Consider the following 21241-nt stretch of genomic DNA (forward strand, 5'->3'; position numbering starts at 1 on the left):
ATAGAAGCTGGAGTTACAGTAGGAAACTTCAGTTCCTCACAGTTGTGCGACCATTTGAAAGGTAAATAAACAGGCTTTCCAACGGTATAAGATTTATTGCCAAGAAGCATTGTTACAACAAAGAAATACTACCAAACACAAGTTTCCTTATTTTTTGTGTTAAGTTTATATATATATATATATATATATATATTTATATATATATTACATTACATGTCATTTGTTAGACGCTTTTATCCAAAGCGACTTACATACATTCAGTACTGTGGACAATCCCCACAGGAGCAATTTGGGGTGAAGTGTCTTGCCCAGGGACACAACGACATGCTGACTGAAGTGGGACTCGAACTTGCTATCCCCTGATTCGAAGTCCAGCACACTACCCACTGAGCCACATATTCATGTTTATGTGTTTATGTCACATCTAGTGACATAAACATAAACGTGTGAGCCTGCTGAGTGCTTTTTTTTATATTTACTATTTAGCAAATGTACTATAAGACATTGGTTTGTTTTTTTACATCAATTGTTATATCGTTTTGTATGCATTTTTAACTGAAGAAGAATTCATTTTTACATGGGTTTCTGTGTGAAAGTAGAACAGTAGGGGAAAGAGGTTTGCTGTGCCTTGTTGTGAAATCACTGAAAACCACAGCGCTACGGCGTCAAGTTCAGGATGACAGGGTGTAGGGGGGTGTTCTCTCTATATGGGAAATGATGTGTTCCAGGGAAAGATATATTTGACCTCTAACCTACTGACTGAATGGGTAAAATCATGCTGAAGAAAAACAACACAATGTTTGCTTCATTGGCTTTGCAACACTTTGTTTACAATTATAAACCAGTGAGTATAAAAACTGCTGTCAGATATGTGTACAACACATCTTAAACTTACAAAGAATACATGTTTTTTAATAATTCATTAGAAAAAAATACAAAGTGAAAAGATGCAACAGATTCTTCTGTTTCTCATGCAGTTCTGTCTAACTCTGCGGGGCCGAGCGGCCCTCAGTGCTGCCACCTGCTGCTCATCAGGGCTCCTCCACACAGTAATGGGAGTATGGCGAGATCCACTTCACTGCACAGTCCCTGAAAACACACACACCTGTTATAAAAAAAGATACACACACAGCACTAAGAGACTGCTCTATCACTACAGCCATTGTCTTTAATTACCAAGTTATGCAGAATGATAATTTGAATTTTAAGTTTCTTCTTTACTTCCACCTTTCCTTACCATTTCCCTTTTGCTTTTCCTACCTTGACAGAGGAGATTTGTCACATTTTTCATGGGCGCACCTCACACACTCAGCTCTGCTTCTCATCCCACAAATGCATGTTCCTCACAAATGTTGCACTATTTTAAAAGGTAAATAAACAGGCTTTCCAACGGTATAAGATATTTTGCCACAACAAAGAAATCATCTACCAAACACAAATGTCCTTACTTTTTGTGTTAAGTTTATATTTATATTTATATGTACCTTCCTGTTGCTTTGGCAGTGGATACTGAGTGGTGAATGGGGAACAACAGTGTTTGCTCTGAGGATGTTTGTACCTGTGATACTTTTGTCCTTTCCTCCTCTGGTACTCTGTTTCATCCACTGTCCACACGGCTCCCTTTCCTCCCTCCACGCGCACAAAACACTTGTGTAGGCTGAGGTTGTGCCGCACTGCATTCTGGGAGGAAAGGTCAATGTGATTGAGTAGATGGAAAACTTTTTCTTGTAGATTTTTAGTAGAACAATTAAGACCAACATTTCTTGTGATTTTCCTGTCGGTTTAACCATAATGCAATCTTCCTGTCACGAAGGAGTTAACGTGATTGCCAGCGTCCAAGTTCTAAATAGTGCATTTGTAATTATGATGACATGATCTAAAAAAATTGAGAACTCTAATATTATATCTTGTTCAAATCAAATCAAATCAAATCAAATCAAATCAGGTTTTATTTATAAAGCACATTTAAAAGCGATTTTTGGTCGAGCCAAAGTGCTGTACATGTAATAAAAACACATTACTACAAATCACAATAAACGACAATAAATTACAACAGATATATCTTAAAAAACAAAATAAAAAATAAAACGTCAGGAGTCGTGCTCCGCTCTGACTAGAAAGCCAGAGAGAAGAAGTGTGTTTTTAGTTTTGATTTGGCTGAAGTAAATTAAAATGCGGTTTAATTTAGCCTCATTACCTTTTTACTATTGCCTTGTTGAATGGATATAGATATGTTGCTATGAGAACAACACAGTCAAACTCACTTATTAACCTCTTAAGCCCTGAGCCTGTTTTTCAGGTCTCAGGCTCGAAAATGACATTCCCAGAACAAATGACCATATCTTCCCTTCTAAAAGGGTTAAATTAATAATCTTTATTCTCAAAGTAATGATAAACCTGTGAGTTGGATGTAGAAAAGTCAGAATCAATATAGATGTTTTTTATTTTAAAGAAAATTCAGATTTTACATAGTAAAAAACTGTAAATTATAGTGTCCGTCCAAAAATCCTTTTTTACTTATAGTGAAAACTACCATTGATGCAAAACAAGTGAAATTTGACCGTTTTAGGGAGATTTAGCCAAAAAAAAACACTTCTGGGGTCATTTGGGTGGATTTGACCTATCTCTGGCCCCCCTTGCTCAATTTTGATGAATGAAATCTCTTTATAACCGCTAGAGCCAATGGAATCGAGGGAAAGTTATATACACACCAAAACGTTAACAAATAAGGAGTGAGAGTGACGCGTTACCAAAACCGGAAGCTGCATACACTCTGGTGGCTACCATTAGCAGCTAACTTTTCCGCTCCGATTTTTACATAAAAAACGGAATTATGGATTATAAATAATTTTTTCAAAGGCACAGGTACATTATCAACCTATGGATCAACAGTTGTAGCCCTGAGACATTATCTCGAAGAACAAAACGGTGGGAGGGGTCAAATGGGGGGACCGCCGTGCTTAAGAGGTTAACCTGTTAAGCCCGAGAGACCCCGGTAACGACGCCCTCCCGCAACATCTTGCAGGAAACAGTGTCTGAGGGCATGTTCATTTAATAAACTATGAATGTTTTATATCCATGTAACGGGAAGAAACTCATCTAACTGATCCTTTTTATTTTATTTTTTCAAAAAAAAAAAACGCAATGCTAACGCTGAGCTTCTGAATTAGCAACGAGCGAAAAATGCTAACAGATTACTGCACCGAAAATCACTCATAAAACCTTATTATTTATCTTTTCTGCACATCCAACACATCGATTCACATCGTGAGGTGACACAGAATCGATGGGTACATACATTATCACTCTATGATACAAACTCGCGACTTTATAAACAAAAACAGACATCAAAACATGTGGCGCTAGGTAGCTAAAAACGCTAACATGGTTTACCCTGTGTCGTAGTCTGGTCAAAAGTGGTCTTCAATGGCATTAAAACGATAAAAACGCTGCTGAAGTTAATCCATAGGTTAATCCAATGTGTCTGTGTCCCTTTGAAATGATTTCTGATCATCCATGAGCAATAAAACTGCTTTTCCGTTTCCAGATGTCAGAGCTAGAGTATAGGTTCGCTCTGATGCAAAACTGCATGCGCAAAGCCCCCACCTTTTTTTTGTACCATGTGTGTGAGAGGGGAGATTCCCCTTTGATTCTATTGGCTCTAACGGTCAGAAAGAGATTTCATTCGTCAAAATCGACCAATGGGTTCCAGAGAAACGGTAAAACCCCCATTTCCACCCAAATCACCTCAGAGGTGGAGTTGTTTTTGCTAAACCTCTCTAAAAAGGTCAAATGTCACTTGTTTTGCATCAATCTTGATACAGGGTACTTATTATATGTTGTACTTTGGATTCCTAAAGCTTTTAGTCTACCTTACCATCATTCAAGGGTAGTTTTCACTATAAGTAAAAAATAATATTTGGACGGACACTATAATTTACAGTTTTTTACTATGTTCAATCTGAATTTTCTTTAAAATAAAAAACATCTATATTGTTCTGACTTTTCTACATCCAACTCACAGGTTTATCAATACTTTGAGAAAAAAGATTATTAATTTAACCCTTTTAGAAGGGAAGATATGGTCATTTGTTCTGGGAATGTCATTTTCGAGCCTGAGACCTGAAAAACAGGCTATGGGCTAAACAGGTTAAGAGATTTTTGGAGCCATTAATCGCTTTATGATTTATGATGAAATTATCTAACAGCATTAGTTATGAACTATTATTTTTAGAACTGTTAAGATATTTATGTAAAGTAATATATATATATAATGATGTTTTGTTTGCAGGCGCTCTCTCTCACTCTGTGATTGTGTGACGTCAGCGTCCACCTGTGGTGTTTGAGGCTTTAAATTGACGAGACACTTGTGTGTTTTTGGGTCAGATGGCGGAGGTTTCGGACCACATTATTAAGCGCATCATTCTATAAAGTAGATCACATTATTTGGCATATTGTTTAAATAATTTTTGCCGCACTATTTAGCACATTCTTTTCACACATTATCTTTGACGATTGCCGGAGTTTATTGTTTAATAAATCATAGTTTTTAGAGTGGAATTAAACAGCAGCTCTGTGCGTGCTTTTTGGAAATGTGTGTCGGACACCGTCACCTGACCTCATGTGGCTTCAGAAAGTTTAAAACCCAGTATTAGCCACATCAGGTAATTATTAGTTGTAGAACTATCATCATATCAAAGATATGAGCAGGTCAAACATTAGAGAGGTCTTTTTATGCATTATGTTCACCAAATTTGAACGTGTTGCAATGTAAGTGATATTAATAAGTCTGAACAATTGTAAGAAGGAGTGGACCTTAGGAAAAAACTGTGAAGTTGCATTTCAGTGTACATACATGATTTAGCAAGTGACATTTGCAGTTAGGCTCTATCCATCATAAATACTTCTGAGCAGAATGAATGTGTAATGTGTGTGTTCAAACCTTCCAGGTAGCAGTGTTGTGTCTGAAGTAGAAGAACATGGTCGTGAACCAGTTGTAAATCTCATTCAACGTGCACTGTTTGTCAGTAGATTCCAGGATAGACTGCACACAGACACAGTGAGAGAAACACACAATGACACACAGTGAGAAGATGTGTCAAAGACTGTAATCCAATGTGTTGACAGATCAGAGACGGTGCAGTTGGTAGCCGACTACACCACATCTGATCCAGCTATTTGTAACCGGAGGCACTATGGCAAACACTACTAAAAACTACTACATTGAAACACAAGTAAATATTAAACTGTAACCAGAGGTGCTGTTTCTGTTTGATAATGTTAGTGTTATATGTCATGTTATAGTTTATTTTGTGTTAAACTTTCATTTGTGCAATTACAACTTCTTCAAATGTCATACTGTTAACATGCTTTGCATTATTGCTGTGCTGCTGTTAAAAAACACACACATTTCTTCCCAAATAATGGAACATTTCACAGCATCTCCTGAGAGAGACTCACCCATCTTATCAAGTACGCATAGGTGTACGGAGGCCTGATGTTGTTGTATTTGTAGCATTCAATACTTGGAACCAAATCTGTACAACAAAAAATAATGATCATCAATTAATGTCAACAAGCACATGGGACTACAATCATGTGGTTATTCATCTGATCTTATAAGATAGTTTCCTGTCAAACCACAGAGTGTTAGTGGGAAACTATAGTACTGAACAGGTGGTTTTAAGAGCATGCAAAAACAGAGTGTTAAGATCTGTCTGTGTTTCCTGTTTTATTTTGAACAGTGTTCACCCCCTGTCTCACGCCTGTTTTTACTTCCTGTCCCTGTGTTCCCTCCTGTTTGATAACCTTTGTGTTTTGCCTTCCCTCCCCAGCTGTGTCTTGTCCTCGTGATTAGTCTTGCATGTTTTGTCAGTGCTGGTGGTCTGTTAGTTGTTGTCAGATCCTTGTATTGTCATTTGTGGATTAGTGCATTGATTGCCTATGGAGAGTTTGTTACTTTTATTTTGCCTGGCGTTGTCCTACTCTATCGATTAAAGGTATTTTTTTGTTGAACATTTGTACGTTCTGCATTTGGGTCCACCCTGCTCTGCTCCCAAGCCAGACAGAAGGATCTGATCAGAACATGGACCGAGCGGACGAGTTATTTGAGGAAGAACTTTTTGAGCTGTCCTACTCCCTTGTCTGCTGCTATGGGGAGTGGAGGATAACTCCGACTACAAAAGAGCAGCTTTAAGACTGGCATACCAGGGGCCTGTAGTAGAAGCAGGATTTTCGGTTAGCGAGGTAACTTCAGGGTTAACTCTGAGTTTTCTGTCCTACGACGCTGCTTCACTTCTTACCGGGGTAGATCTCCATGGAAACGTATGCTGAACACCAAACCTGCTCCGGAGCAGGTTATGTTCCAGATAAGAGATCAACTCAGTGAAAGCACCGCCTGCTGACCAATCAGAGCTCTGTGTGCCGAGTTTAAAGCTATCAAGTTATATTACAGATAACATATTATATTGCTTTTATCCTGGATTAAGTGTTTGAGTCATGGATGTTTAAAGTTTAACTTCTTCATATTTGTCTAACATGATAGTTTACTCTTCTTTCATGAAGTATGACCTTCCGCTGTCAGTACGCTTCTTCATGTTTGTGATTGGTCAAATGTTGCTAACCCTGCCCCTTTCACGTGAACACGCTCTGGACAGAGAAACCCTGGGTTGACTTACCGAGTTGATAACCAGCGTCGTATCTCGTTTGTTAGGGTTAGTTAAGCCAGATAACTCAGAGATATCAGGGTCTGTTGGACTGACTTCGTCTACAGACCTCTGGAAGCTCAGACAAAGCTCTGGATTGTATGTTTTTTACCCGGCTGGATAAAGGATTTTGTTGAAACTGTTGCTTGCTCCGGACTGCTGGCCCTCAGCCAGCCCTGCTACCAGCCCGAGCCCCGGCTCAAGTTCCAGCCCCTGACACTGCTCAAGCTCCACCCCCCTGTGTTCCCTTTGGCGATCCGGGCCTAGAGTTTCCCCGACGCGGGGGCCTCTATCCACCCTTTGGCCCCTGTATGTAAAGAATCTTGCTTTACAGAAATAAATGCAGAAACACAAATACAGTACACTGTTGAAACAAAACCTTTTAGTTTTCGACACAACTAATCAGTGCAACGTGCATGCAAAGCACAAACAGTTACAGTTATGGGAACCATAACATGTGATCACTACCAAATACAGTAAAGGAAAAAGAAAACCATGAGAAAATAAACAATATTTTTTTGTCCAAAAAAACGGAAAGAACAATACCTAACCGAGCTGGGACTGGCCACAGCGACTAATCAGCATGACAGGCAATATATTTACTGGCTGAACACTGATGGAAGACACAACTCGTTCCTTACATGGATACTATGTTGTCACTTGAATAAATACATTGCTAACCACTTACCTGACTTGTCTCCCCTCTTTTGTCACATTCCCTGAGCCGGTTTGAGACATCAGAGTCCTGCTCCAGAGCCTGCTGGACAGGCATGTACCACAGGGCCAAATAACTCCTCAATTGACTTCAATTCGTCCTCACTCTCACCCCCTCTATGTTGCAAAAAAATACTCACCTGCAGTCTTTATATAGTGCTTACATCCTGATTGATGAGTCAAGAAATAATCAGTTAGGTGTTTGGACCGATGGCACATGTATTTGCTAACTGGTTCACAATTGTAGCATCGGAACGAAATTACATGTATGTACAATTATTTAAACTTACACTCAAAGAGCTAAACCTGAGCTCAAATCTCTAAAACTCTAAACACATGTTCAGCTCTTTCCAATTCAACTTTGCAAAACACTGCACACGGTTCTCTAAGTAAGACACAGAAATCTGACAAAATCACTTGTTTGCCATTTTCAAAACACTGCCATTAAAAATGCTACACACATGAACCAATAAACATACACGTGCCAAATGACCATAAACACCAAACTGCTTGATTGTTGACTCATCAATCAGGATGTAAGCACTCTAAAAAGGCTCCACGTAAGACCTTTTTACAACAAACATGGATATATGGACAGCAGCAAGAGGAAGAGGTAGAGGGAGGAATAGGTAGAGGGAGGATGAGAGAGGGAGGATGAGAGAGAGGGAGGATGAACTGAAGTCAGCCGAAGAGTTATTTGCAGCATAACGGTTGGAGCTGTATGACCGTCAGGCCTCCTCTGCAGGCAGTGGAAGAAGCCTGTGATGACCCTGGTGTTAGTGTCCAGAGCTGAATCAACAGTCAGGCACTTCGTCCCTGCATGTCTAGCCAGGGGAAATGTTGCCTGTGATGTTGATGATGTGGCCAGAGCCAGCGAGGTGGTCAAATGCAGCCTAAGTATTTTTCTTTCCTCTGCTAAATATTTGTTCCTTAAAGTTTTCTTTTCCCTTTACTGTATTTGATAGTGTGCACATGTTTTTGTTCCCTTAACTGTAACTGTATGTGCTGTGTGTATGTTGTGCTGATGGACTGTGTAGAATATTTTTGTTTCAACAGAATATTTGTGTTTCTGCACTTATTTAGTGCAGAATTCTCTACATACAGAACGCCATAAAAGACGAGTGTGCTTTAGATTTAGCACAGCGTTGTGTATTTGGGTGGACAAAGAATCTGGAACTCTAAATGAGGTGTGTGCCATTTGGTGCAAAAGTTTGGTTTTGGTGAGTGTTTATGTAGTTTTAGGTGCAGTAAGTCATTCTGCAAGATATAAGAGGTGTTCTGTACTTTGGGTGTGTGGTTTTGTGAATTGTTTTAAGGGTTTTGAGAAAATGGGCCATGTTTACGTGTGTAAGCAAAATAAACTGTCGTACACTTCCATAGAAAACTTACCTGGCAGCAGGTGGGCAGAGGCAGGAGCTCTGGGGCCGTGCTGCCCCCCCCTCCCCTCCGGATGTTTGATGCCCCACTGTTGCACGCTGTCTCCCTCTGTGCCCGGGGGGTGGGGCAGGAACAGACGCAGGCTGTACGGCCACTGAGACGCTGCCTTCAGTGTGCATGGATGGAGGAGGATATGAAAACACTTTCATTCATCTGCTTTCTTTCCAGGTAGAAAATCAGTCACTAAGAATCTTGGCTAAATATAAAGTTTTGAATGAATTCTTCAAGCTACACTTAGCTAAATTCTAGTAAAGCACACAAATCTAGAAGAAACAATACATGCTTTGAACCAACATACCAAATCAGTGTGTTTGTGTTCAGAGAGGTGTAGATGAAGTTGCATTGCAATGAGCTTCTGTTTTTCCAGGATGAGCTGGAAAAGAGAAAGCCTATGGTTAAATATACATCACATTAAATAAGTGATTTTACAACATGACACACACAGTGTTTGTAAGTCATTATTTAACATTTGTAAGGATGCTGGCAGGTGACAAGTGTGGCTCAGTGCGTTACTGCGCTGATCTTCGTAGCGGGGGGGGCACCGGTTCTGGATAAAAGTGTCTAATACGTGACATGTAATGTGTATGACAAACATTAGAGCTGTGTTTGTCCTGTAGCGGACTCTCAGTTATAGCCTAAAGAGACAACGCTCCTTTTATTTGGTTTTCATGTGTCATTAGGATAAAAGCTTTATAGAAACACCCACAAAATATATAGAGGAAATACTCCAACATCCATAATAGCTTCAACACACTTTGGTAATCATCAAGGAGGCATACAATCAGTTTTCTGAAACATTTAGAGTAGATTAGTAATACCCAATATCAATTTCATTTCCTAGGATATTAATCTATATCTGTGTCGTTTCAGACCTTCTAGGCTCGTCTAGTTCCCACCTGGCTCTCGATGCACTGGACGACGTCTTGCTGGAGCTTCCACTGAGCGATGCTCCTGTCACCAGGACTGTGTTCAGAGTGGAGGTGCCTGGAACACCAAACAGGACAGAGCTTACCTTCCAGCTTATTTGGGAATTAAACAGATATTGGGATGATGTTCTTTCCTCCATTGATTTGTGTATCTAGCCCATCAACTCAATTACCAAATGATGAACAAGAGCAAGTGCCATTACAAACTTAATGTGCTTCAAAACAACACAACATGAGGGCATGGTACTGCCTGACAGATGTATTGTACTCTGGGTAAGATGGAATAACATATGTGCTGAACAAATATTTTAAAGAGGCAAACATTGTTTGATAGGTTATTTTCACATTACATTACTAATATCAACTGAAGAGGATATGTATCTCCTGATCATTTTCCAAAAATACCATACCAATTCCAAGACAAGTGTACTGTTACTGTAGGATTCAGCAGTCTACTTACTTTAAGAAAGAGGGGAAATCCTCAGACAGCACATCACAGCCGGGCCAGCGGCAGAGCCCCCCCACAGACAGAGCAGTGGTCCTGCCTGAGATGCTGGTGTGAACAGAAATATCTCAGTGATACCATTTCTGAACCAATGAAATAACGGCAGCGCTTTCAGGCTTAAAGTGCAGTACAAGGAAAGACACCATTCGGTGGACATTTGAGAAAGTCACCCATCATGAATCCTGGCCTCCATGGAGTTCTGAACTTGAACATCTCTCCTCACTGGGAGGAAGTGATGATTCTGCCTGGGAGAGGAAGAGCCCATGTGTGGTGAGGAAGACTGGGGAAGAGAGTCTGCATCCACCTCTTCCTTGCAAATGAAGACGACTGCATTATTTTCTGGATGCACAAAAATATAGTATTGATGTAGGCATTTGATCTAAATTGTACATGAATAGCATCAAGCTCTACGTTGCAAGAAAGAATGTCTCATGTCCAGTTGCATAATTTGTATAAAGGCTAATTGTTTGTGCATACTGAAAGTAATACTGAATAACAATAGCATAGCTAAAAAAAACGTTAGCACACTTGAATGAAGGGTTATATCAGATGAATATGTTGCTGTTGTGGTGCTCAGGACTCTGAGGTTTGTGCGTACCGTGGGGTTGACTGGAAGCAGTTTGGGAAACCTGGCGCAGCACTGATGGCCTCTGCTGTTTCTGCCTTATGTCTTCCATACTGCTCCAAGACTGGGAGAAAAAACACCAATATGATGTGGATGATGTGACAGATAAAACAACAAGCTCTACTAACTTTAACTTGACTAATTTCTGCCTGATGAATACCTCCTGAGGGTCAGGAACGGGGGCGTTCCTATTAATGCATACTAAATTCCATTTTATTTTTTTTAGAGGTTCAATACCAGTTATAATATTAATTATTTTTGCGGAAATATCTGTACAACTATAGTCCTTGAGCTTTTCAGAATCGAAAAATAATAGATAACAACATTTTCTACAAAGAACAAACATTTTAAGACTCTCCCGTATTATTTAGTCCACTTAAAAAAAACATTATCATTATCATTATTCATTCAACAGTTTTTGTTTTTTGTAAACTAATAATAATAATAATAGCTTGGATTTATATAGCACCTTTCATGGGACCCAAGGTCGCTTTACAAAGAAAAACAGGAGTAAAAACAAACAAACAAAAGGCAGTCAGACAAACAGTCAGACAGACAAAACAACAAATCAATTAGGGGCCAAAGGCCTTAGTAAACAGATGGGTCTTGAGGGCCCTTTTGAAGGCAACAAGTGTGGGGATGTTGCGGATCGCCGCAGGGAGAGCGTTCCAGAGGGTGGGGGCTGCCACACTGTAGGCTCTGTCCCCGAAGGCTTGCAGGTTGGTGCGGGGGGTGGTGAGCAGGCCAGAGTCTGAAGACCGCAGGTTCCGGGGTGGGGCATGTGGGCGGAGGAGGTCCGATAAGTACTGGGGGGCATGCGCATGGAGGGACTTGTAGGTGAGGAGGAGGACTTTGTAGGTTATGCGGGACTTGACCGGCAACCAGTGGAGGTGGATGAGGGTGGGAGTGATGTGCTGCCACGGCTTTGTATTTGTGAGTACCCTAGCAGCACAGTTTTGAACATACAGGACACCATTGCAGTAGTCCAAGCGGGAGGTGACGAAAGCATAGACTAGGGTTTCTGCAACCGACTCCGAGAGTGACGGTCGGAGTCTGGCAATGTTCCTTAGGTGGAAAAAGATAGATTTGGTGACAGACTTGATGTGGGAGTGGAAGGAAAGGGTGGAGTCAAAGATGACACCCAGGTTGCGGACTTCAGGAGATGGGGAGATGGAGCAGCCGTCAACCTCAAGGATGAAGTCACCAACCTTCTGGAGCAGCGCTTTGGGGGCCACAACCATGAGCTCTGTTTTCTTGCTGTTGAGTTGCCCGCTAGCGAGTTGCCCTGTGAGAAGTCAAGCTCTCTCCTAATGATTGTATAATACAGTGTATTACTATAGTTACCTCTAACAGGACGCTCACACCAGGGTATGATTCTCTGGCGACATAGACCGCAAAACAACTGTATCCAAGCGGACACCAGGCAAACAATTACATTCACGTCGGACCGCCGGGAATGTTTTCTTCCCTATTTGTGGTGCCCCCCATGAATGGATGCACCTTTAGCATTCGCCTATACTGCCTATGCCACGAGCTGGCCCTGGCTGTAGTGAAGCGCTGCAAGTCTTTGACAATAAACTTGTCATGTGACACTCCCAGGCTGCACTTAGTACAGAGCATAGACATAAACATAGATATTGAGGGACAACAGTGTAACACTAACCTTGCTGACAGCAGTCAAACACCTCCTCTACATGCATGTTTTTCCTTGTCGGCTTTGACTGTGGGGATCACATACTGAATCAGAGCATTGAGAGATGAGGCTCAGCATTTAAAATGCTTTGAATGCCTCTATCGCACAAGCAGTGCGCTCATCACCATCCGTCGCTTAACAAGTAAACAGATTGTTCAGGAGATTATCGAAACGTAGGTACTGACCAATTAGGTACCAGTACTAATTTACTATCAGTTCTCGATACCTATCCCTAGTCAGGTGAACAAATTAGTAATTTGTTACACTCAATACTTATTAATTCAAGAGGGCTTTTAAAAAAAGTGGTTCACATTGATAATTCATTTGAGAGCATGTGTACCGGTCTGTAAAAGATGAAGCATGTAATCAGTGGCGGCCGGCCCATAGGGGCGCTAGGGACGCCGCCCCACCTCTTCCAAAATTCTAGATTGTCATTAAAAAATATTTAAATGTTATTAATTGTGTACATTTATTTTTTAATGAACAAGGTACATATTATATAGTTGGTGTCAGTTAAATGTATAATCTGCGATAAAATATCGAAACAAATTGTTTTACAATGTCTAAAGTTACTGATAAGTCACATGTTTCCTGCTTGGGGCGCAGAAATCTTTGCCCATTGACTCTCGTTATAAGTGGTGCATGCGCAGTCCGCACCTCTTCAATGCAACAGATAGGAGCAGCTCGGGGCGCACCTAACTGCGCCCAAAGCAGCTGTTGACACCGCCAACAACTAGGGGGCAGAAGGAGCGCCAGAGTGAGTGATTGACGTTTGAATGAGAGAGAGTTAGACGGACACGGAGTGTAAACAAAACTAGATAGCGAATATGGAGAAGGAAAATGATTTTTAATCACTTAAAGAAACAGCCTTTGAGAGGAGGACACTGGAGGGAAAGCTGAAAGTAAAAGAGCTCGGACCTGATCAGCCTGACATAGGCAGGAGTTAAGCACAGAGGAAGGCAGTATACGTGCTCTTTCAAAGGAGCTGGTTTAGCAAGAAGGCTTGGCTAACTACCTGTAGCTACACCAGTGCTATATTTTGCTTCCCCTGCCTCCCTTTTCAAACGTCAGGATCAGACCAGTCTATGGACCAGACCCAGCATGGATCCAGACAAATGTGAGTGACTTAAAGCACAAATCAGAAAAAACTAAAAAGCATGAACCACATGGATAATGCTATGCGACTAGCCATGTTTAGGAAAGTAAACACAGCTGTCCAATGAGGGCTACAGGATAGGGATCTGTAAGCATAATAAGGAGGTTGACAAAAACAGGCACTAAAATAATAGACTGTATCAAGTGCTGTGTGCCTTTGAGCTAGCCCTGCGTTGTAATATGACATATGTTTTGAGTTTGTGTAGAGCCCCCCCTGGAGAAAAATGCACCAGCCGCCACTGCATGTAATGCATAGTTAGATAAAAACAGACACCCCAACTATTTAATTTTTTGTTATTTACATTTATTTACAATTACATGTTCACCTAACTTCATTACACGTGCACTGAATTCATCCTATCTACTGATATTTAGTTTGTGTGCTGTTATACAGTTTAACCTGTAGATGGCGGGCTACACTTACATTGGCTTGAGGTCTGACATTCTGGTTTGGGTTAAGAGCAAAGAAGTCAAGGGATGGCCAGAACATTCCATATGCTTAAGTGTATGACTTCCTGTCATTGTTCTCAGCCGTCCTCAGATCCTGATTCTTGACTAAATCTAGGTTCTTTTTGCATTAATTAATGCTCACTAATTATTTAAAGTATGTATTTCCTTAATGTATGTATTGTGTGAAGTCAATATGTGTTTATCTCAAAATAATGCAACCAGCTTTAGCCAATCAGCATGCAGCATTCACTGCAGCCATGTACAAGTCTGTAGTGGTTCAAAACATTTCCTGCTGCAGGCCTTCTGACACAGAGGCTGTGGTTGCAGGTGCACTGACACACGCATGCACGCACACGCATGCACGCACGCACGCACGTACGCACGCACACACACACACACACACACACACACACACACACACACACAGAGCACACAGAGCACACAGAGCACCACCACAGCAGTCTACAGAATGAGTGAGAGGAAGCTGCTCCACTTTAGTGCAGCACGGTGACGTGTTCCTGTAACCACCTGTCGAAGATGCCTGGAGGCTATTTCCAAATCAGATGGTATCTTTCCTGGAAAAGTGTTATACTCAGCTCTCAGTTCCACCAAGCTGTCATATTCTTCATTCTTAAATTGATACTTCAGCTTTTAAACATCAAGCACTCTCACACTTTGTTGTATGAATAAATGTGTGTAGTCAGCTTTACTTCAGTTCCTTTTGATTTGAATAATGACTTGAAATCAGGACTTTTTTAATAGAAACGTATCAAACATATTTTGCAGTGTAATTCACTCTTTAATTGTCTTTCACTGACTAGTTCAAACCACTAATGGCCCACCTTAAAGGTTACAGTGGACGCAACAGTGCATTTAAGGAATACTGGAACATTTGATTTTAACCGTGGTGCAATAAGTATTGAGATAGTTTACCTTGTAAACGTAGCTTTACCATACGGTCAAATCTTAAACACATAATGCAGGTTCAAAGCTGCTGCCACATGTAAGAAAGAGAGCTCTAGGACAGCCCTGATCACTTCTGCCCCCAAATTAAGTTTGTCTGGGGCTGCAAAACATATTTGATAACGGAGCTTATTTAAGGTTGTTATACATAATTATACTTTGTTAAAAAGACGGTTCGAATCCCAACCGGCCGAACATTCAAGCAAAGTCCTCCCCTCTGTCTTGCCCTTTCAACTCTACACATCTCTAATAAAGGCCCTTTCTGGCCTGAAGAATACCTTAAAGAAAACAATGTTGTTGCATGTATTAACTTGTGGATCAAAAATAAAGGAAAATGCTCGACGTCCAATGCTATTTTCCCCCATTTAAAGGTCCCCTAATATACTGTTTTTCATCAATATATTATAGGTCTCAGATACAAAACATGTCTCTGAAGTGTTTGGCTCCAAATACCAAACAGATCATTGCAGCATTACCCATAATCCCCTCTGTTTCAGCCCTGTTTCAAAAGTGCTGATTCTCTGTCTGTTACTTTAGATGAAAATAAGGAGCCCCTCCCCACGCCCCTCTGAGAGAGATTTGGTTACAAAGAACTCAATGGTGCTCTAGGAGGAGATTCAGGTGATAAGGTGGGGGGGGGGGGGGGGGGGTTGGGCCTTGGTTGGTGATTGGCTAATGGTTACACAAGCCAAAACATCGTTATGACATCATAAAGTGTCCAAATCAGATCAACCAGACCAGATCAGCTCATTTTCAGACAGGTTTTTATAGAAATGGATCAGGACAAAAAGAGAGAGAATCTTTGTTCCTGAAACTTTCAGAGTCTCTTTACACAGAGGGGACACATGTTGATGAAGAAGAGACATGAAGAAGAGGGGACACATGTTGATGTAGAAGAGACATGAAGAAGAGGGGACACATGTTGATGTAGAAGAGACATGGAGAAGAGGGGACACATGTTGATGTAGAAGAGACGTGAAGAAGAGGGGACACATGTTGATGTAGAAGAGACATGAGGAAGAGGGGACACATGTTGATGTAGAAGAGACGTGAAGAAGAGGGGACACATGTTGATGTAGAAGAGACATGAAGAAGAGGGGACACATGTTGATGTAGAAGAGACATGAAGAAGAGGGGACACATGTTGATGTAGAAGAGACGTGAAGAAGAGGGGACACATGTTGATGTAGAAGAGACATGAAGAAGAGGGGACACATGGTGATGTAAAAGAGACATGAGGAAGAGGGGACACATGTTGATGTAGAAGAGACATGAGGAAGAGGGGACACATGTTGATGTAAAAGAGACATGAGGAAGAGGGGACACATGTTGATGTAGAAGAGACATGAGGAAGAGGGGACACATGTTGATGTAGAAGAGACATGAAGAAGAGGGGACACATGTTGATGTAAAAGAGACATGAGGAAGAGGGGACACATGTTGATGTAGAAGAGACATGAGGAAGAGGGGACACATGTTGATGTAGAAGAGACATGAAGAAGAGGGGACACATGTTGATGTAGAAGAGACATGAAGAAGAGGGGACACATGTTGATGAAGAAGAGACATGAGGAAGAGGGGACACATGTTGATGTAGAAGAGACATGAAGAAGAGGGGACACATGTTGATGTAGAAGAGACATGAGGAAGAGGGGACACATGTTGATGTAGAAGAGACATGAAGAAGAGGGGACACATGTTGATGTAGAAGAGACATGGAGAAGAGAGGACACATGTTGATGTAGAGGAGACATGAAGAAGAGGGGACACATGTTGATGTAGAAGAGACGTGAAGAAGAGGGGACACATGTTGATGTAGAAGAGACATGGAGAAGAGGGGACACATGTTGATGTAGAAGAGACATGAAGAAGAGGGGACACATGTTGATGTAGAAGAGACATGAAGAAGAGGGGACACATGTTGATGTAGAAGAGACGTGAAGAAGAGGGGACACATGTTGATGTAGAAGAGACATGAAGAAGAGGGGACACATGTTGATGTAGAAGAGACATGAAGAAGAGGGGACACATGTTGATGTAGAAGAGACATGAAGAAGAGGGGACACATGTTGATGTAGAAGAGACGTGAAGAAGAGGGGACACATGTTGATGAAGAAGAGACATGAAGAAGAGGGGACACATGTTGATGTAGAAGAGACATGAAGAAGAGGGGACACATGTTGATGTAGAAGAGACATGAAGAAGAGGGGACACATGTTGATGTATAACAAATATGAAAAAGTGGATTTTGCATAATAGGTGACCTTTAATGTAAGAAGCAGCAAATGCTGTGTGCTTGTTCTGGAATGTCTTTCAAAATGGCTAATTTCTCAAGACATATCTGTAAAATCCTTTCAATTCACTGTTTCATGATGTGACAGTAAAGAGTGGATTGGGTTGATGAAGCAGTTTAAGGTTAGTGGAGCAGCATCACCATGGTCCCAATAATAAGCACGTGGCTAAGGTACCTATTCTATTCTACTATTATTGAATCAATTATTCTTCCACTTCTTACATCTCATTGGAAGAACTTAAGCAATGAAATAATGAATACATGTAAGTGTTACCTGAGACCTTTTATTCCTCATTTACACCTGGTACTTTATCCTTGGCGTCTCTTCTCCCATATTTTAAACTCTATTTTAACTCTGGTTATGTAATGAATGCATTTAAAGCTTCAGTTCATATGAAAGGTTACTACATGACATATCTCTCCATGAAGCAGGTCAGAAGTTATTATGTAAAGTGTTAGAGCAGGGTCCTTTCTTTCATCTAGCTGACTGTCACATCAGAGATTTCTCTAAGGCTGCACGTTGTGTGCATCTTTGCAAAAAAACAAACAGGCGACATCACATGAGTTGTGCAAATGCACACCCACAGAAACAGGAATCCAGAAGAAAGTGAGAGGGCTCAGCATGTTTGTGGCTTCTCACTCACATCTCATTATGGCTTCCCTTCCTGACTTTATCTCTCCTACAAGAGCCAAATCAAAGTGAGGAGAGCTTTAGTCACAACACGACACTCGAAATGATTTGATGTGATGGTTGATATTTGGCTGGTATCTCTGTGAGTCACCATGTGTTGGCCACAAAGGGTTTGAATTAGTATTTCCTGTAGGATATTGAAATCAGCCACATGACAGTGTGGAAACTTGCAGGCGCCTCATACAGCGACTACTCTAACTGTGTGGGTTTATTACTCATAGTTCTAATTCAAGTCATACATCCTAATACATTGATCCTTGATATAAGTACATGTATGTAGGAGACTCTTATATTCAAATGTGTGATCTTTGATCTAAATGAACCCAGCCAACTGTTAGAGCGATAAATAAAAATAAGCTTTGTTGTCCCGCAGCCTTTAATGCATCCTATAACCTCTCCCTTTCCAGTCCGTCTGCTAAAGGCAAACATGTATATCAATAAATAAACATGATAAACACATTTAGCACATTTAACAACAAAGACAAAGACTATCACACATCTATGTGCAATATATACCACTTCATAATAACAATTATTACTGGCTGCTATTTCGTAGTTAGACAATTTAACTACTGTAATAAATCTCTAATAACAGTGCAATATACTTGCGCTTTTGCTACTGTTACATGGCTGCTATCGCACTACTTTATTCATGCTACACTTGTTTATTTTAAATACTGTTACTGGTATTCTTTGTTGTCCACCTGGATGTGTATTTTTGTCAATTGTAATTTGTGTAATTTCAATTTTTATCTTTAATATTTTATGGATACCTCCTTATTAATATTTAGCTATTTTTGGCTCTTTACTTTTGCTGTAACAATGTCATTTTCCCCTCTGTGGGACCAATAAAGGAATTCTGATTCTGATACTGATGATTGTGTTCAGGAATTGGAAAATGGGTTTGAGTGACATTTCCCTGATTAGCTTGAGACTAACCAGACGCTTGTGATCTCATTGGTTTTTAGTTCGCAGTGAAACTCACATCAATTCAATGAACAGCAATGAGTTTAAAGTAAGTCAACTTACTTTACTGCTACTGAAAATGTCAAGAGACAGTGCATCAGTAAATATATCCAGGTGGCCCCACATTCAATGAAATGTTTTATATATTTGCATAGGTAGAGGAAATACTCAGATCTTGTACTTGAGTAAAAGTAAAAGTACCAGTGTAGGAGAGTAGGAATACTCTGTTACAAGTAAAAGTCCTGTACTCAAGATGTTACTGTCGTAAAAGTAGAAAAGTATTATCATCAAAATATAGTTAAAGTAGCGACAGTAAAAGTAGTCATTGTGCAGATTGATCCATTTCAGAATAATATATATGATATGTTTTATAATGATTGATCATGAAAGTGTTCTCAAAGCTGGTAAAGGTGCAGCTAGTTTGAATGACTTTGTATACTGCAGGGTAGCTTGTGGATTTACTCCAGGTGGAACTAAAGTCTGATTTAACACTTGATTATATTGTACTAGAGTAAACGTACAGAGTAACCAAAAACGGTAATACTCGAGTGAAATTACCTCAAAATTGTACTTAAGTACAGTGCTTGAGTAAATGTACTTAGTTACTTCCCACCTCTGTATATTTCAAACATCATCATCATGTTTCCTGTGTTAAGCACAACTAATGTTTGTGTGGGACATGGAGGCATTAAACATATGTCAGTTTTTAAAATACTGATGTATTTTTAAAATATTATGGTCACATGATCTGTGAACTGTGAATCAGTTATATTAAAATGTGGGCTTTTAAAGAGTTTCATGGAAGTTTAAATGTATATACCGCACTTATCATAGCACTGCCTGTTTTATAAATGATTCATCTGTACTGAGAATTTAATTGAATGATATATAATATAATAATATATATAATATAACATTTTAATATGTTGGTAGTTATGGTATTAGACAGCAAAAGGAAAACCCTTGCACTCCATACACCAGTTCATATTTCAGTGCCAATATGGGGACCAGTTCAACCAAAGAGGGTTCTTTCCTTGGCCTTTTGAATCGGTTCTGGTCCATATTTATCAAGTAATTGTCAAAAAAAGCTAAATTAGAGGCCGGACAGAAAAAACAAACCTCATTCTGAGTAAATGTGTCTCTTTTATCTCTTAGACTCCTAGGAGACAGCTTCTGTCTATTTAAAGACATCAGAGGCGAATTTCAGTGGAGGAGCCTGAGCTCGTACAGTTTCATTACATTATATTACATTACTGTTCTATTTTATGTTATTTTACCAAAGCTAACTTACATGTAAAAACCCTACAGCCAATGGGCGTATTCACACCCTCTGCCACAATTATCATATAATGATTTAGTATATGTATATCATACAATTATAGATAATATTTCACTGCTAATGCTAATGAACTGAACTCAAACCCTTAACACCTTTATGTCTTTTCCACGTTCATTCAAAGATTTTTGTCAAGGTCATTTGCAGATTATTTAAAGAAAGAAGCTTTGTGATTGCTGTTAATATCCACTATATGAAATATGTAGGCATGTATCAACTGTTCTAAACACATTCTCTAACCCTACACATATTTAATTTATTTCCTTTCACTCTGTCACGAGCTAGTCAGATGATTTGAGGTTTGCTGTAAAACAGTAAGGTTGGAGCTTACCGTATCTCATGCAGAAGCTCCTCTTGACTCTGTCTTCTTTTTCTCAGTTTCTTCGAGGGAGATACTGTGAAATCATTTAGAGGGGGGGGTTATTCCACAGGAAATATGGTATTGTGTTTTTTTGGCAACTGAAAGCTTGAGAAAAAGTAAAACAGACAGACCTCGTTGTTAGACGCCTGCACGGCTGTGCTATTCAGGTTTGAAACAAAACCAAAGTTAGAAAAGAGAAAAACAATAAAAGAAAGAAATAGGTGCACTTCACGATCACAAATAAAACATCATGTGTGCATTTTTGAAAAGTTTGAAAAAGTGAAGTTTTAGTTTCAGTTGAACTGTTTGAAAAAATGTTTATCATCTTACTATGATAATTGTTTAGGTTCACACTCAGCCGGCCTCAGTCTCCGAGCAGGAGGCCCAGACCTCCTCTCAGTATTTGTACCTCAGAGGGAGAG

The 21241-nt window shown here is 40.1% G+C and overlaps 1 protein-coding gene across 7 annotated transcripts; it reads right to left on the reverse strand.

Moving 5' to 3' along the window:
* Nucleotides 1-316: 316 nt before the first annotated feature.
* Nucleotides 317-21225, reverse strand: foxp3b (forkhead box P3b). 7 transcript variants are annotated; one of them, XM_034129208.1, is made up of 14 exons: nucleotides 21150-21225; nucleotides 20951-20978; nucleotides 20790-20853; nucleotides 18110-18145; nucleotides 10885-10975; nucleotides 10457-10625; nucleotides 10242-10334; nucleotides 9752-9839; nucleotides 9154-9228; nucleotides 8808-8961; nucleotides 5461-5537; nucleotides 4943-5044; nucleotides 1559-1680; nucleotides 318-1089 (listed from the first exon to the last, which is right to left on the reverse strand). In XM_034129208.1, exons 5-14 carry the CDS (start codon nucleotides 10961-10963, stop codon nucleotides 1032-1034), a joined length of 1017 nt encoding a protein of 338 aa, XP_033985099.1. In that variant the 5' UTR covers nucleotides 10964-10975; nucleotides 18110-18145; nucleotides 20790-20853; nucleotides 20951-20978; nucleotides 21150-21225; the 3' UTR covers nucleotides 318-1031. The 7 variants fall into 7 exon arrangements, with proteins under 7 accessions (XP_033985095.1, XP_033985099.1, XP_033985098.1 ...); XM_034129207.1 differs by lacking the exon at nucleotides 18110-18145; XM_034129209.1 differs by lacking the exon at nucleotides 18110-18145 and having other exon boundaries at nucleotides 20951-20973; nucleotides 21150-21168.
* Nucleotides 21226-21241: the final 16 nt, after the last annotated feature.

Source organism: Trematomus bernacchii, unplaced genomic scaffold (genome assembly GCF_902827165.1).
Source record: "Trematomus bernacchii unplaced genomic scaffold, fTreBer1.1, whole genome shotgun sequence".
In the NCBI taxonomy this organism is placed as follows: domain Eukaryota; kingdom Metazoa; phylum Chordata; class Actinopteri; order Perciformes; family Nototheniidae; genus Trematomus; species Trematomus bernacchii.

Bases quoted from the DNA above. Each gene is read 5' to 3' on its own strand.
- foxp3b (XM_034129204.1), bottom strand. From the start codon at position 11,257: ATGTTTGTTCTTTGTAGAAAATGTTGTTATCTATTATTTTTCGATTCT. The intron at 8,962-9,153 runs GTATGTTGGTTC...TGCACACTGAAG, and splicing joins AACACAAACACACTGATTTG to GCAGCGTCTCAGTGGCCGTA. The intron at 1,090-1,558 runs GTACAAACATCC...GTGTGTTTTCAG, and splicing joins AAAGGACAAAAGTATCACAG to GGACTGTGCAGTGAAGTGGA.